This window comes from Asterias rubens, chromosome 4, assembly GCF_902459465.1.
Source record: "Asterias rubens chromosome 4, eAstRub1.3, whole genome shotgun sequence".
Classification (NCBI taxonomy): domain Eukaryota; kingdom Metazoa; phylum Echinodermata; class Asteroidea; order Forcipulatida; family Asteriidae; genus Asterias; species Asterias rubens.
The window spans coordinates 18,967,709-18,982,013 of NC_047065.1; the positions used below are offsets into that span (position 1 = coordinate 18,967,709).

At 40.3% G+C, this 14,305-nt stretch overlaps 1 protein-coding gene across 4 annotated transcripts; it reads right to left on the reverse strand.

The window, feature by feature from the left end:
• Positions 1 to 1,000: 1,000 nt before the first annotated feature.
• On the reverse strand, positions 1,001 to 14,038 carry LOC117288899 (NFX1-type zinc finger-containing protein 1-like). 4 transcript variants are annotated; one of them, XM_033769772.1, is made up of 4 exons: positions 13,046 to 13,166; positions 8,487 to 8,687; positions 7,979 to 8,420; positions 1,001 to 7,500 (listed from the first exon to the last, which is right to left on the reverse strand). In XM_033769772.1, the coding sequence occupies exons 2-4, from the start codon at positions 8,683 to 8,685 to the stop codon at positions 2,430 to 2,432; spliced, it is 5,712 nt and encodes a 1,903-aa protein (XP_033625663.1). In that variant the 5' UTR covers positions 8,686 to 8,687; positions 13,046 to 13,166; the 3' UTR covers positions 1,001 to 2,429. The 4 variants fall into 4 exon arrangements, with proteins under 4 accessions (XP_033625663.1, XP_033625661.1, XP_033625662.1 ...); XM_033769770.1 differs by adding an exon at positions 12,755 to 12,861 and having other exon boundaries at positions 7,979 to 8,687; XM_033769771.1 differs by lacking the exon at positions 13,046 to 13,166 and adding an exon at positions 14,012 to 14,038 and having other exon boundaries at positions 7,979 to 8,687.
• Between the last annotated feature and the right edge of the window lie 267 nt (positions 14,039 to 14,305).

Genomic DNA, 14,305 nt, shown 5'->3' on the forward strand with positions numbered 1-14,305 from the left:
CAGAGATACAACTATCATTCAAAATTTCAGTTATACATCGCACGAAAACTTACGATGGGCATTGTTTGTTTTCTGTTTCACGGTTAAATGTTATACAAGCTGCATCTCTTTAAATGACAAAATGTTATTAAGGATACTAACTACAGCAGTGTATAAAACAAAACGTGTTGATGATGTGAACCCAAATATTTCACTTATGTGACTAAACATAATTAGGTTATTAAGCAAAACGTCTTCTTGATATTTATACCAATGTTAGCAATTAATAATTCTGCGAATATAAACAATCAAACAACGGTAACTTATGAAAATATACTATTACGCCTTAAGAAATAATATTTTGTTGTGCTGGTATATACTATTATCATAAACCACATTTTAAAGCTCATAATAAGTCCGAACGATTTCAAGAAGTTCCAAAAAAATTTTTTGTTAGATTTTCTATATATTTTTTTTAAATACATTACCTACATCTATATCTTTAATAATTACAAGCTTTCAGACCCAAAACAATTCAAAGTATCCCTTCAGAGTAAAGTACAAACTAACATTGATCTTATCTTTACATAATTTACACATTCGAGTACAGTCTGTAACTTAGATCAAATAAATAATTACAATAATTATACAATAAAGACTTGTAATGCACACACTACTCCCTTCTGTGTGTTCAGGGCGCATTAACATAGTAATAAAGCGAGAGAAAAAAACAGACGCAACAAAATTAGTCCCTAAAGGCACTGGACACTCTTGGTACTTGCTCAAAAAAATTATGAGCATAAAAACTTACTTGTTAGCGATCAATGGAGAGACGTTGATATAATTATAAAACATTGTGAGAAACGGCTCCCTCTGTAGTAACGTCGTTTTCGAGAAAGAAGTTATTTCCCACTAAAGTATTTGGGTTTGTTTTCGAGGACTCAGAATTCGAGTTTGAGGTCTCGACTTCAAGCATCTGAAAGCACACAACTTTATGTGACGATGGTGTTTTTTCTTCCATTATTATCTCGCAACTTCGACGACCAATTGAGTTTAGAATTTCACAGGTTTGCGTATTTTGTGCATAATGTTGAGATAAGACTGGTCTATAATGACAATTGCAGAAGGTGACATGTGTCTTTAATGACATAAGATAAGTTTGAGAAAAGATTTGAGTTTTGTGGTACAAAGACATGATCTTTATGCTTATACCTTCTCAAACAATAACTGAAATACATTCAAATTTATACATTTTCAAACATTTTATATAAATTTAGGCATTTCAATCCCAAGGTTCAAAATAACTATTATAGCGCTCTATGATTTCTGATAAAAGTCCAAGGTTTCAACAACTACAGAACTTAACAGGCGAGCCCCTGTATAATTCAACAGTACAATTCCCCGCACAAGGCAAACGAAGAAATAATACAAGACAAGTGGCAATTGACTTGAAGCCAATCTTTTAAACTTAGCGAACCGAACAAAACCCCAATGCGATCACACAGATTCCAACGATGAAACAACTAAATGACTAAAATATAATTCCTGTGCTTTTCAAGGCCTCATTATAAAAACTGAAAGGGTTCACGTTGGTTTCAACGGTGCAACAAAACCAAAGAAGCCTTCACATTATTATAACTAAATGACTAAATTATAATTCCTATGCTTTTCAAGGCATATTTGTACAGATTGGAAGAGGTTCACATTGACTATTTCAGGGTCAAACTGACCCAGAAAACTCTTTAAAAAGTGGGATTCTGACTGGAATTCTGCGTCACTTTCACCCAATTTTTTTCTTCGGTCATTTTGACAAAGATTCTTGATCATAAACTGAACCCTGAAATATGTCAGTCCAACGGGATCCAGAGCTGGAAAATCGAGTGTATCGAACGTTCATTTCCCCCTTATTTTGACAGGAACATCGAAACAAGAGATTGGGAGCTGTGGGATCTTCATAAGCTATTTCTTCGACAATGACTGGTGTATTGATTTGATAATTTGTTGGATGCAAACCAATACATTGTTTCTGATGTTGGAAATCCTTTTCTGTTAAACTTATTTTACACAACATTGAAACATAATATGCCTACGTATGTTATTACATATGTTAAATTTGCATCGGGGATAAGGAATATGAATTTTGGTTTTAACCCATAAACCGATGTGTGTTACTAGCACTGGTTTATACTCAGTTCTTACCCGAGTCCTGTGAAAAAAATACCACAGGCATATTACTCGGGTGGGATGCGTATGTTATTGTTAAACACAAACTATAAAACTTATTTATTTAAAGAACTTATTGAAAATGAGATTGAAGATAATTCAAAGTGTACTAGCTCGAAGCTAACTAAGAACCCCCCCCCCCCCAAAAAAAAAGGAGAACATAATCAACAGCCTTTCTCGTGACTTGGGGCTGGGGTGACCCCCGGCAATTCGATTTAAAAAGGCAGTTATCTCCTACATTTTTTACATTTGTTATTGGGAGTGATATCTCGGTCACAGGGAAGTTTCATGCTGTGTTTGCAGTTAAGAAACTGCTTCCACACCTTCAGCTTGCATTTGCATGGTGCGCCGCACTTATTCGTACATCGATGGCCGCAGGCTAGGGTTTTACTACAAGTCTCAACACAACGCATAGCCGTGGTATCCCTGAAGCATAGGGTTGTCACAGAGTGGTGACAATTCGGGAGCGTTTTCTGTACGGAAACCTCGCATCGAGCTGCTATTTTAGAGCGAGTTTTTCCCCTTTGGACGAACTGGTGATGTGACCCAGGTCTGGGGCAAGGATCGCAACACTGATTTGGACACTGGTGCCCGCACGCCAACTCTTTGTTGCATTTCTTGTTGCACTTGAAGTTATAGACATTCTGTGAGCAGGGAACCTGTGCGATGTGTCCACAAAGCAGTTGTTTCTGAACTTTCTTGTTGCATGAACTGCAAGGCTCAAAGCACCTGTTGGTACACGGATGGCCACATGCAAGGAGCTTAGAGCACGCAGCCGGGCACCTCACTTCATCAACGTCTTCGTAACAAAGCATGTCAGCAGAATGGCCGCAGTTGGGAAGGCTTCTCTGCACTCTCTCAGGGCACTTTGTCGCAATTCTGGTATTCGGCAACCTGTATTTGTCTTCGTAAAGGCGGCTGTAAAGATCATCAGTTTCAGGAGTTGAACATGGCTCCCCGCACTTATTGCGACAAGGGTGCCCACAAGGTAGAGTTGCTCCACATTTGTCTTCACAAAACGTGGAATACGAAGACAGTAACTTAGAACGAAGTTGAGACTCCAAAGAATAGGAAGACAACTTCTCTGTACAAATCTCACCACATTTCTTTTGACATTTATGGCCACATTTTAACGTCTTCTCACATGGTTTAGTACAATCTTTCTTGCACCCACTGAGCGTTAATTTCTGGCAAATCTCTCCACATTTCTTTTGACATTGATGGCCACATTTTAATGTCTTCTCACATGGTTTGGAACAATCAGCGTGTTTTGGTTCCAGAAAGCATTTCATAAATAGTTCGTGCCCACATATCGGGAGCACCTTCATGACATGTGTTTGACAGACAACCGCTGTAGGATCTTTGCAACATTCCATAGAGAGAGAATGACAACAAGGCAGTGTTTTCTTGACTTTAATTCTACAAATTGAAGTACAGGGTTGACTGCAATACTCCCCACACAAATGACCACATACCAGTGTCTCGGTGCATGGCACGGTACAACTGGCCGAGTCAAACTTGCAGCAGCTAACCTTAATTTCATGGCCACAATCGGGTATCTTTTTCGTCACCATTATTGTGCATTCTCCACATTCAACATAGCATCTCTTTGGGCAAGGATGCTCGGCCCTTTCACAAAATTCTAAGCATGGCTTTTTACACTGGTACAATTTATGGTTGCGATCGTATGGGTGGCAGAGTAACTCGCAGACGTGTCCACATGGAAGCCTATATTCACACGGTCCGCCACACCCTCCCTGCGGGACCATGGCTTTGAAGTTTTCCGCTGAGGCAACTTCAGCCACTTTGCCAGGATGATTTTGACAGACAAGCTTCAGTGTCGGACCAACTTGATTCACAGTTTCAAGAGTGCCAATGATATCCTGCCAGATCTGTGTTTTCTTCAAGATGGTGCCGTTACCAATGCAATAGAAACCCATGCGAGCTCTAGACAAGGCAACACATACACGGTTCGAAGTCTTCAGGAACCCGATGGAGCCCTCTTCGTTGCTTCGAACCAAAGACAAAAGTATGATGTCATTTTCTTCTCCCTGGAAATTGTCAACCACAGACACCCGAACTCCCTCGAAGGTCCCTTTATCCATAAGTTTCTTGAAGGTGAAGAGTTGACCCAAGTACGTGGTTAGAATGGTAATCTGTGTGGGTTCGTATCCTTGATGCAACAAGTACCTACACATTTCAACAAGAACCTCGGCTTCATACTGGTTGGACTTGGTTTTGTTGTCATCACCTTCATCTTCAAACTGGTTGTGATCAATGAAAAACATGTTATGCGCCACCCCTTTGATGTCATCGAAACCCTTCACTGATTCATCGTCATAAAGATTGTTATAAAAATGTTTCTTCATGAGTTTTGAGATTTCAGGACGCATACGATGCTGGTGGTTCAGTGTTTGACAAGGCACGCCATTGTTGATCATCCTTTCAAACAAGGAGGTATCCATATTGAAGACCTTAGCCAGGCGATAGACTGTTGGGTTTGGCTTCAGCTGCTGATGATCTCCAATCAGAATGAGATGCTGACATTTTGCAGTCAGGGCGGTGATGATATGAGCTTCAAGAACTTCAGCAGCCTCTTCCACTATCACGATACGGGGATGTAGAAGCTGCAACACAGAACGAAGCCTTGCTGCACCCGTTGTCGTCATCCCAATCACGCTTGCCTCTTTGAGGATCAGTACATCATCTTGATCGTTCACACTCTGCATTTGCTTTGAAAGCTTTTCATACTTCTGGCGATACTCGTCTAGTTTATCCTCGTGTATTTCGGTATACCTCTTGGCCCAAAGCCTATACAGACGCCACCGATCCCAAATCATAAGAGACCAAATACTCCTGACTTGATTCGCCTCTTCATCTGTCATACAATCTTGCTTTTGAAGTTCTGCTTGTGGTGTAGAGCACTGATTCTTCCCACATCGTTTGTTGCACCTGGAACCATAAGCTACTATCTTCTCAAAGAGGTTATCTTCTTCGGTCTGACTAGGTTGGTTGCGAGACCCCCTGGGGTCAATGCGACGTTCCTGTTGAATTCGGTAACCCTCATCTTCCACGTAGATTCGGTTCTCTCTCCCTTGAGCTTGTCCCCGCTGAGGTGGCTGTAAGGGAACATCAACAGTTGAATCAACCACATTCAACCACCATAACAGGTTTGTATTTGGATGGAATCTGTTATCACCCCTGAGCCAAGGCATGATGAGATCTCTGTTGTTCTCTCTACTACAGTAGCCTTCGAGTTCAAAAAAGTGAAGGATATTAGTTTTAGCCAGATCTAGTTTCAATAGAGTGGCCTTAACATTTTCTTCTGCTTGATGTAGTTCTCGCTTTAGGAAGCCAACCGGTACACTCTGTTGACGACGTCTGTGTGGTCTATCTCGTCTTATTTGAGAAAGGTTCTTCGACTTAAGAACTTCGCTGCTACTGCGTCCACCAACACGGATGACGTTTTCCTCCCCGAAGGCAACAATTCCTTCAAGAAACTGGTCGAGGGCGTGGTTTGTGTAGCATACAACAAGAATTGGTGACTCGGTGTTATCTTCCTCCTCGTCTGATAATGACGACTCACTTTCATCTGAATCAGGCGATGAAGACCTTGTCCATGGTTTATTGCCTAGAAGTATCTGGATAATCTTGAGACCAATGTACGTCTTCCCTGTTCCTGGTGGACCTTGGATGACAGCAAATTCATTCGTTAATGCTGCCTGCAGAGCTACCTTCTGTGATTGGTCAAGATGTAGAGTTTCAGCTGCGGGCCACTTGATTGGCCGTAAAATCGGAACTCTGGCAGCCTTTAGGCCTATGCGAGAGGCGCGTGCGCTTAAATATCGAGCGGTATGTGAGCTGATCTGAGCGATTTGGTCTGTTAAACCAAAGAGATCATCAATAGATGACCGGCGACTTGTTGGAACAAGTGAACGAAGATCATAAGTGATCTCTTCATTGCCTTCTAGGTATGCTGGTGGATCAACATCCGATGAAACTTCAACAATAAACTTCTTAAAAGGAAAAGTGCTTGGTGTCATCTGTTGTAGTCCCTGCAAGACGTGGCGGCATGCTTCAAAGTATGCTGATGTTTCTGCCATGATGAAGGGACCGTTGGGAGCAGTGTTACCAATCTCGCTAAGAAAACGGATCTCCACTATGCCTTTCTGAAGATTATTGATGTCCCGATTCTCTATTGTTGCGCCTAAAATAGTCTGGAACTTGTCTTTTGTAAGGCAAATGAAGGAGCCATATATTAATCGCTTACTAGATTCCCATCGAACGCGCTGCAGCCCATTCACATCGAACTGCAGCCTGTAAACAAAGCCGCTGTTGGTCAACTTTCCCTTGTCTATGATCCTCGCATTCCTGTAAATCCGAATATCCTGCAGACGGTTCTTGGTGTTCGATAGATATTCCGCGACCCCCTCCCGTAGAGGTGCTACAAAATCCTCTCTCAGCAACCTGAACTGCACATCAAGATAATGCTCCACGCTGTCATACCTCCCCTTTATAATATTCTTTCGCAGAAATGGCCTCGTAGGCTTTCGAATCTCTGGGCCGTCAGGAAAGATCGGAATGTCTCTAAAGTTATCCGGTGGTTGTCTTTCCCTGGCTTTCTCTCTTGCCGACTGCTGAGCCTTCTCCAAGTGGGTGAAAATGCCGCTTAGATGCTGTACCTGCTTCATTAGTACACACTGCGGATCAAAGTCCTCATCGTCTAATGCCAGAGTCGTCACTATTTTATCTAGCAGAATCAAAACCACACCCACTTCCCCACAACTACTCGGTTTATGCTGTAAGAACACTGAAACCAACTTGAGAATCAGTTCGATTTCAGATGCGAGAGTGTCGGTAGTGGAGCTACCACAATCTGTAGTCTGAGATTGTTTTGTGGTCAAACCAACTAGATACCTGGACATGTGCTTACTAAGGAAACTAGAGGAATCTACTATACTGAGTGCAACATTTAGATCTTCCCTAACTGCTATAACTGAATCTAAATTGCATATACGCGACAGAACTTGCAGCGTTAACGTAAATGCATCATCAGTAAATTGATTTTGCTCCAATAATGCTATGAACTCATCCTTCCTACTCACAAACGTCTTGAGAATATCTGATGGATCCTCTTCAAGAAGGTTCTGAAGTGTCTCCTGCGGGACTGGTGGTGATGTTGTCTTCCGTTTTGCCTGAGGTTTGGATGGAGAAGTTAACGAATCATGACCACCTTCTCTCCCTTGCCGCCGGGTGTCATTCGTAACGCCATTGCCCGGGACGAAGGTTGAAGCATTACTGTTAAAGAAAAAATAAATAATGACGTTAACATCTTGTCTATGGCGACATGCAAAGTGAGGGTCTCAAAAATTGTACTTTTGCATAATCTTTTTGTTCGCATCAGAACCTCGTAACAAATGTTCCCCTGCCTGTAATAAAACTTTTTTGCAAGGCAGAACGAGAGTGAGAAGGACAGAAGGTCGAGCAGAAGACGGAATTGCAAGAATAATAACATTAGTAGGGTTTGAAACTTTGCTTGGTGGAAGTACGATATAGAAAGGTTTGCGGTAACACCATGTAATGACTATCTCTAATGAGTTGGGGTGGTTCTGAAAAGAACCGTTTGTTTCAACTCCTAAGATAACATGTAATAGGATTGTAAATTTGTCAAAATCGGTTGATGAGGGAACATGAAAGGTAGAAAGAGTTGGTTTGAAAGTCATCGGCAGTGCTACAACGACCCCGTTATGGGTCGACCGGTAGGGACAAAACTTACCTTTCTTTGGTCTTCCCGAGGTACCGATTTGTTGGCTGCGTGAATCTGAACCCGCGTTCTCTGCCGGAATCGCTTCCATCGCTCGCCCTGTGGGTGCCGGAGAACTGCCCCTCACCCTGCCGGGGTCTACCGTTAAAAGGTGCACCCCTTCTTCCGTATCCACCTCGCTGTTGTTCAGATGACTTATCACCATGTTCGTCATTGCACCTCGTTCTGTTACGGTCAGCATCACAGTGACGAACGGCACTGATGGGTCTCCCGCGACTTGTAAATGGTTGATGACCTATTCCTCTTCCACGGTCATTTCCAGAGTGACCCCTTTCTCTTCCTCGGTCACCTCCAGAGTAACCCCTTCCTCGGTCACCTCCAGAGTAACCCCTTCCTCTTCCACGGTCAGCTTCAGAGTAAACCCTCCCTCTTCCACGTTCAGCTCCAGAGTAACCCCTTCCTCTTCCACGGTCAGCTTCAGAGTAAACCCTCCCTCTTCCACGTTCAGCTCCAGAGTAACCCCTTCCTCTTCCACGTTCAGCCCCTCCAAATGTGACGTTGGGACCACGATGATGGAATCCTCTATAACCTCTCGATGGATCAGTGCCTCTTGTTTTTGGCCGAGCTCCACCGACTATACCCCCTCTATCATCAAGCTGGCCATAGGCATGATTATTGGGGTCGTATCCGTAGAAGCCATCCTCCAATGGGCTGGCCATACCTGGAAAATAAGTTTATAAATGGAAACAAAATATTACAAACCAAAGCTAGGAAACTCATAACTAAAGAAATATAATTCCCTTTGTATAATTACAAACTTTGTAATTAATTTTTAACTGATAAATTGTACAAATGTATGCCCATATTACCAGCTGTCACGTAAAAGGATATACGCATAATGTATAATGCTGAAAGTTAATGAAGTAACTGATACCATGATATATTTATTGTAAAGTTACTGTTCGGTAGAGCAGCTATTTTATTTTGATTTTCGAAGGCACTTTTTTCCAGAGCAGCTATTTTTTTATTTTGTCTCCAAAACGCGACCATCTTTTGAACATCTTCTGAGACGTTAGTTTCACTGTCTATTACGACATACATATATGATTATAAAAACTGTACGATTAAACAGCCTAAAGGTATACTTTATATGCATTCAAAGCAAATTTGTACTTAAGTGGTCCCACAAATATTCAAATACGCCCTCAGGAGACGCGCACGGTCTACGTGCATTGAACCTACTTAACAAAATTTCCAAAAGAACTTGTAAACATGCCAGTAATTAGAAGAAGAAAAAAAACTAAACTTAACCAAGTTTAAATTCTCAAACATGCGATTGATTTGTTAAGTTCTAACCGCTTTAGCTTTTAGCTCAACTGTTTATTATAATTGAATGGCCATTAGGTGGAGAAAAAGTAAAATCACACCTATATGAAAACAATAAAGGTGATGCCTGGAAATTTGTCAATTTTGTTTTCTTCAGCTGACACAATTGTCATTTTTACTAAGAACTCGGGTCAGACTGATTCTGGAATTGGTCAGACCCCAAGGCCCCAAGGGACCCTGAACGGGGTCAAATAGAACCCGATCATTTTTAAAGATATTGCAATTACACACATTTGCCTCGAAATTGCATGGTTTTCCTTTTACTTTGAGCACTAACACGGTCGGCCATTTATGTGAGTCAAATAAATGGCCGACCGTGTTTTTCGACGAGATAAAAGGAAATCCACGCAATTTCGAGTGATACTTGTGTGGATCATTATATTCTATTTTTAAAACATCTTTCTAATCATATGCATTAAACGGTTAAACACGCTTTTCAAAGACCAACTCAACCGATCCAAGGCAACGTGTTCCTTTAAAGGCAGTGGACACTTTTGGTAATTACTCAAAATAATTATTAGGTGTTCGTGCTGATGCACGAACACCTATTGTTATTGCTCTGTTTTTTTTTCTTCTCCATCTTCCTTCTTCTTCCCGTCAACTCTTATCTACAGCATAACTCAAGATTCAAGCCAAACTGAACCTTGAAACTCACCAGACAATTGAACCTCAATACGAAGACGGCACAGTTTTCATTACGTCATGATGACGTCATTAGGTGTCAAATTACAGGGTTTTAAAGTTGAAAAGGGACCATTTTCGTTTTGCTGTATCTCAACGAATATGAAAGCTATGATGTTCAAAGTTTTCGCATCTGATAGGCCAAGACTGGGGCAACATTTGAAAAGTTAACGCCAAAATCGTACGACCTTAGCATCCGGGTCGTTACCCTGGGTCGAAGTTCCCCTTCGGTTTTTTTTCGTCAAAAAACAACTTTCGAGCTTTTCTACGGAATAACTCAAGATTGAGATTGAATGGAATGTTGAAACTCAACAGATAGTTGAACCTCAGTATCAAGACAACACATACTTAATTACGTCATTATGACGTCATCGGGAATTGAATTACGTTAGATCAAAGTTTAATATTTGTAAAAATCATAACTCAAAAACTATGATTCGGATTTTGACAATCTACACATCATCGGATAGATCATTAAAAGTTCGACAAATGCTTCACAGAACACGTAAAATATTTTTAATACTTCTAGTGCAAAACAAAATTTGAAAATTTCATAAAATCTTATCGTATTCATGTTTTTAAAACTACTGATCATTTCCACGTAATTTTTGTTTCAGATTGTAAAACAGCAATCCCGCTCAATCTTTTGCACAGAAATAACAATTTGGACCTTTACATCAGTCGAAAAGGGACGTCAAAGCACCTGTTGACCCACGCGTTTACCCCATTTTGATCAACAACGCACGCTATGTACGCTATGCAGTGCAAGCGCGGGAATTCCCAAAAGTGCTCTCTTTAGTCCAGCGAAAGAGGGCGCTGTAACGTTTTTAGTAACATCGAGCGCTGAGTGAATCGTGGTGAATCGCAATAGTTGAGTAATAATGAACAACGTCTCGCACCAAAACTACAAGTAGGAATACATATGCATTGATGTCATAAGATACATTATACACCTTCAGATAGTCCATCACATAATAATAAAATGTTTACAAGTCATACATCAGCTGAAAGGTTTTAATGAACTAGTCAGGATCTACACAAATGAAATCAGTTTAAACTTGGCTTCTTGTTCAAACCAGAGGTTGAAAATAATTGGTCAAAGAAAAATAATTTCACAACCACACATTTGATTTTTTATATATTTATACGTCATTGGGTAGGAATGTAACAACTTAAGAAACGATACACAACATTGACTATTAAACCTTGACCTCCAGTTAAACAGGAAGATGCAGTTAATTATTTGAAAAAATATTACCCCAGAACCAGAAATTAGTTGTTTATTATCTGAACGTCGTCAGATAAGGCTTTGAAAAACATTACTAACGCTATAATTTGTGACCTGACAAAAATAATTGTCTTCCGGTTCAAACCGGATGTTTAATATTTGAAAAAAATCATAACATCTGATCCATACATTGGATTTTTTCAATCTATGCATCATCTGAAAGGTCTTAATATACTTATCACGTGCTATACAATATGCGACCCTGTTTGACCTTGACTTCCAGTTAAAGTTGGAAACTGATATATAATGTTTGAAAAATAAAAAATCCTAAACCACATGATTTGATTTTTATCATCTATACGTCAAAAGAACGAACTCAAAAGACATCACCAACGCTACCAAGTGTGACCTCATTTGACAGTACCTTCCGGTTCAAAACGGAAGTTGAAACTTTATATTTGAAAAAATCATAACTTCTAAACCAAATATTGGATTTGTATAACCAATCCATCATTTAAAAGGTCTTAATAAACTTATCACGCGCTACATAAAAAGTAACCCCTATTTGACCTTTTATCCGATGCAAACCGGAAGTTGGTGTTTAATTTGTAAACCAATCATAACTCCTTAACCAGTCATTGGATTGATGAGGTAAATGTTGTCACCAATTCATTCACTCACTCACCACGAACACCTTGTTTTTGTAGTAAACAAAAACTGTACATGTACCTCTAGTTATCATTAAACCTATCTTGACTACGAGTAATGGGGAGAGGTTGATAGTATAAAACATTGTGAGAAACAGCTCCCTCAGAAGTGACGTGTTTTCGAAAAGGAATTAATTTTCCTCGATTTTAATTTCGAAACCTCAGATTTAGAATTTGATGTCTCGAAATTAAGCATTTGGAAAGCACACAACTTCGTGTGACCATGGTACAAGGGTGTTTTTTTTTCTTTCATTAATATCTCGCAACTTCAACGACCGATTCAGCTCAAATTTTCACAGGTTTGTTATGTTATGCATATACATTGAGATACACCAAGTGTGAAGACTCGTCTTTGACAAACCAATAGTGTCCAGTGTCTTTAACCGGTTGATTGTTTAAAGCCATTGGACACTTTCGGTAAACAGTATTTTCCAAAGGCCCACAGTTCGTGTATCACAATTTATATATAAAATAACAAACCTGTAAAAAAATTGAGGCTCAATCGGTCATCGGAGTCGGGAGAAAATAACGGGAAAACCCACCCTCGTTTCCGCACGCTTCGCCGTGTCATGACAGTGTTTACGTAATTTTTTTCTGTTCCGAAAGTGTATAATGGCTTTAATCCAATAATGATAATACAATAAAATCAATACTTGCGAAAGTTTCCTTGCGAAAGTTTCATTTCACAATTTTCAAGAAACTATTAGGTTGGATAAAAATTGCATGGGAAATAATATACCTTACAACAACAGTATGCATAGTGCATTATTTTCTGTATACACTCACCGCAGTGTTAAAACCCCCGCATTTGACTCCTGTCCCATAGTTGAACGATGAATACCAGAAAGAACAGTGACAGGCGATAAGAATTTCCTCACCGTGCACATGCAGAGCTATATATAAATAATGCAGATTGCCTGGCTGATTTTTTGTTTGGTGTGGTACAGTTTACAAAGTTGACAATACTTCGAGATATATGACGTAAATTAGCCTCATGTCTAACTTTGACAAAAAAATCCTGTTTAGTATCATCATACACTCTAGTTAATTTTCTTCAAAAAACCATGGCTGACTTACCAATTACACACTGCAATCAGGACTTGTATACAAACACGTCTCACACCCGTTGCCCGTTATTATTTCTGTCAACTCTGACCAGACCACTGGAAACCCCAGCTTGTCTATCAATAGCATGAGCGATGTCTGTCTGGGTGTTTGTCACCCATGCCAGTACACATTACGCGATAGCAAAGAGCGAATTTAACATAAAATAGTCCTACTGAGATTGTATGTCACCCGTCAGATATCACTACACACATCAGCTCTTCCAGGAAGGTGCGGTTCGGTTCAAAGGGCAGACGGTGGAAGCTACTAATAATTTATGTTAATAATTATGCACAAGCTGGAAGGTACAGGCGGAAACACGTCTACATAGACTTGTGGACAAGTCTCATGATCATCAGGTATAGCGCGGAGAATGCAGTTGTGAGTTATAGTGATCGAGGGGCCCGGTTCGCTATTTACCGCAAAGGAATGACTTGTCCGATTCACAAGTCTAAATTCTACCCCGAATTCAGATTCTGCAGGAATCCGGTGCCAGCGAGAACTTAACTGGGATCTCTACAAGCTATTCCCGTTGTCTTCTTGATGCAGGCAAATCCTTATTATAAAGGGCCTATAACGTGAATTTGTTACAACAGTAAACAAGAACCTGATCGGAGCTAATTAATCTCACTGCTCCTTTGACTATAACAGAATCATAAAGATGCAATATATTTTATAACCAGTTTATATTTTAATAGCCTTTGTCACACGAGGCAACTTATACACGCAACGATGGAGACACACGAACGTTGAAGACCACTTTGTAGCACGAGAGCCATTTCTTCAAACACGATTCCCAAGAATAATATAATAATTTATGTGAATTGGTTTCCTGTAAATTGCCACTTGCGACATGAACCTTATGCGCAGCTCATTCCAGACCGCAGCCAAAACATTAGGAATTACAACCAAATCAACTATAAGAAACATATTACTCACATACCACAGTGGATTTGATCCACTGCAGAAAACAATCAACATGCAGTGTCTACAGATGACCCCTATCAATACAAATTATTACAATGGTACAAAGTAAATACCAATATTGTTGACCCAGGCAGAATTTCTCATAATGGAAATCCCCACAGCACGCAACACACTCATTGCAACAGTCGGAACTACTTTGTAATTTCCAGAACGATTGCTCAAGCGGGGAATTCCCCTATAAACTGCGACGTCATCGTGTGGGTTAATTACACATCACAGTGCGCAACATAATCTTGCACAGTACAT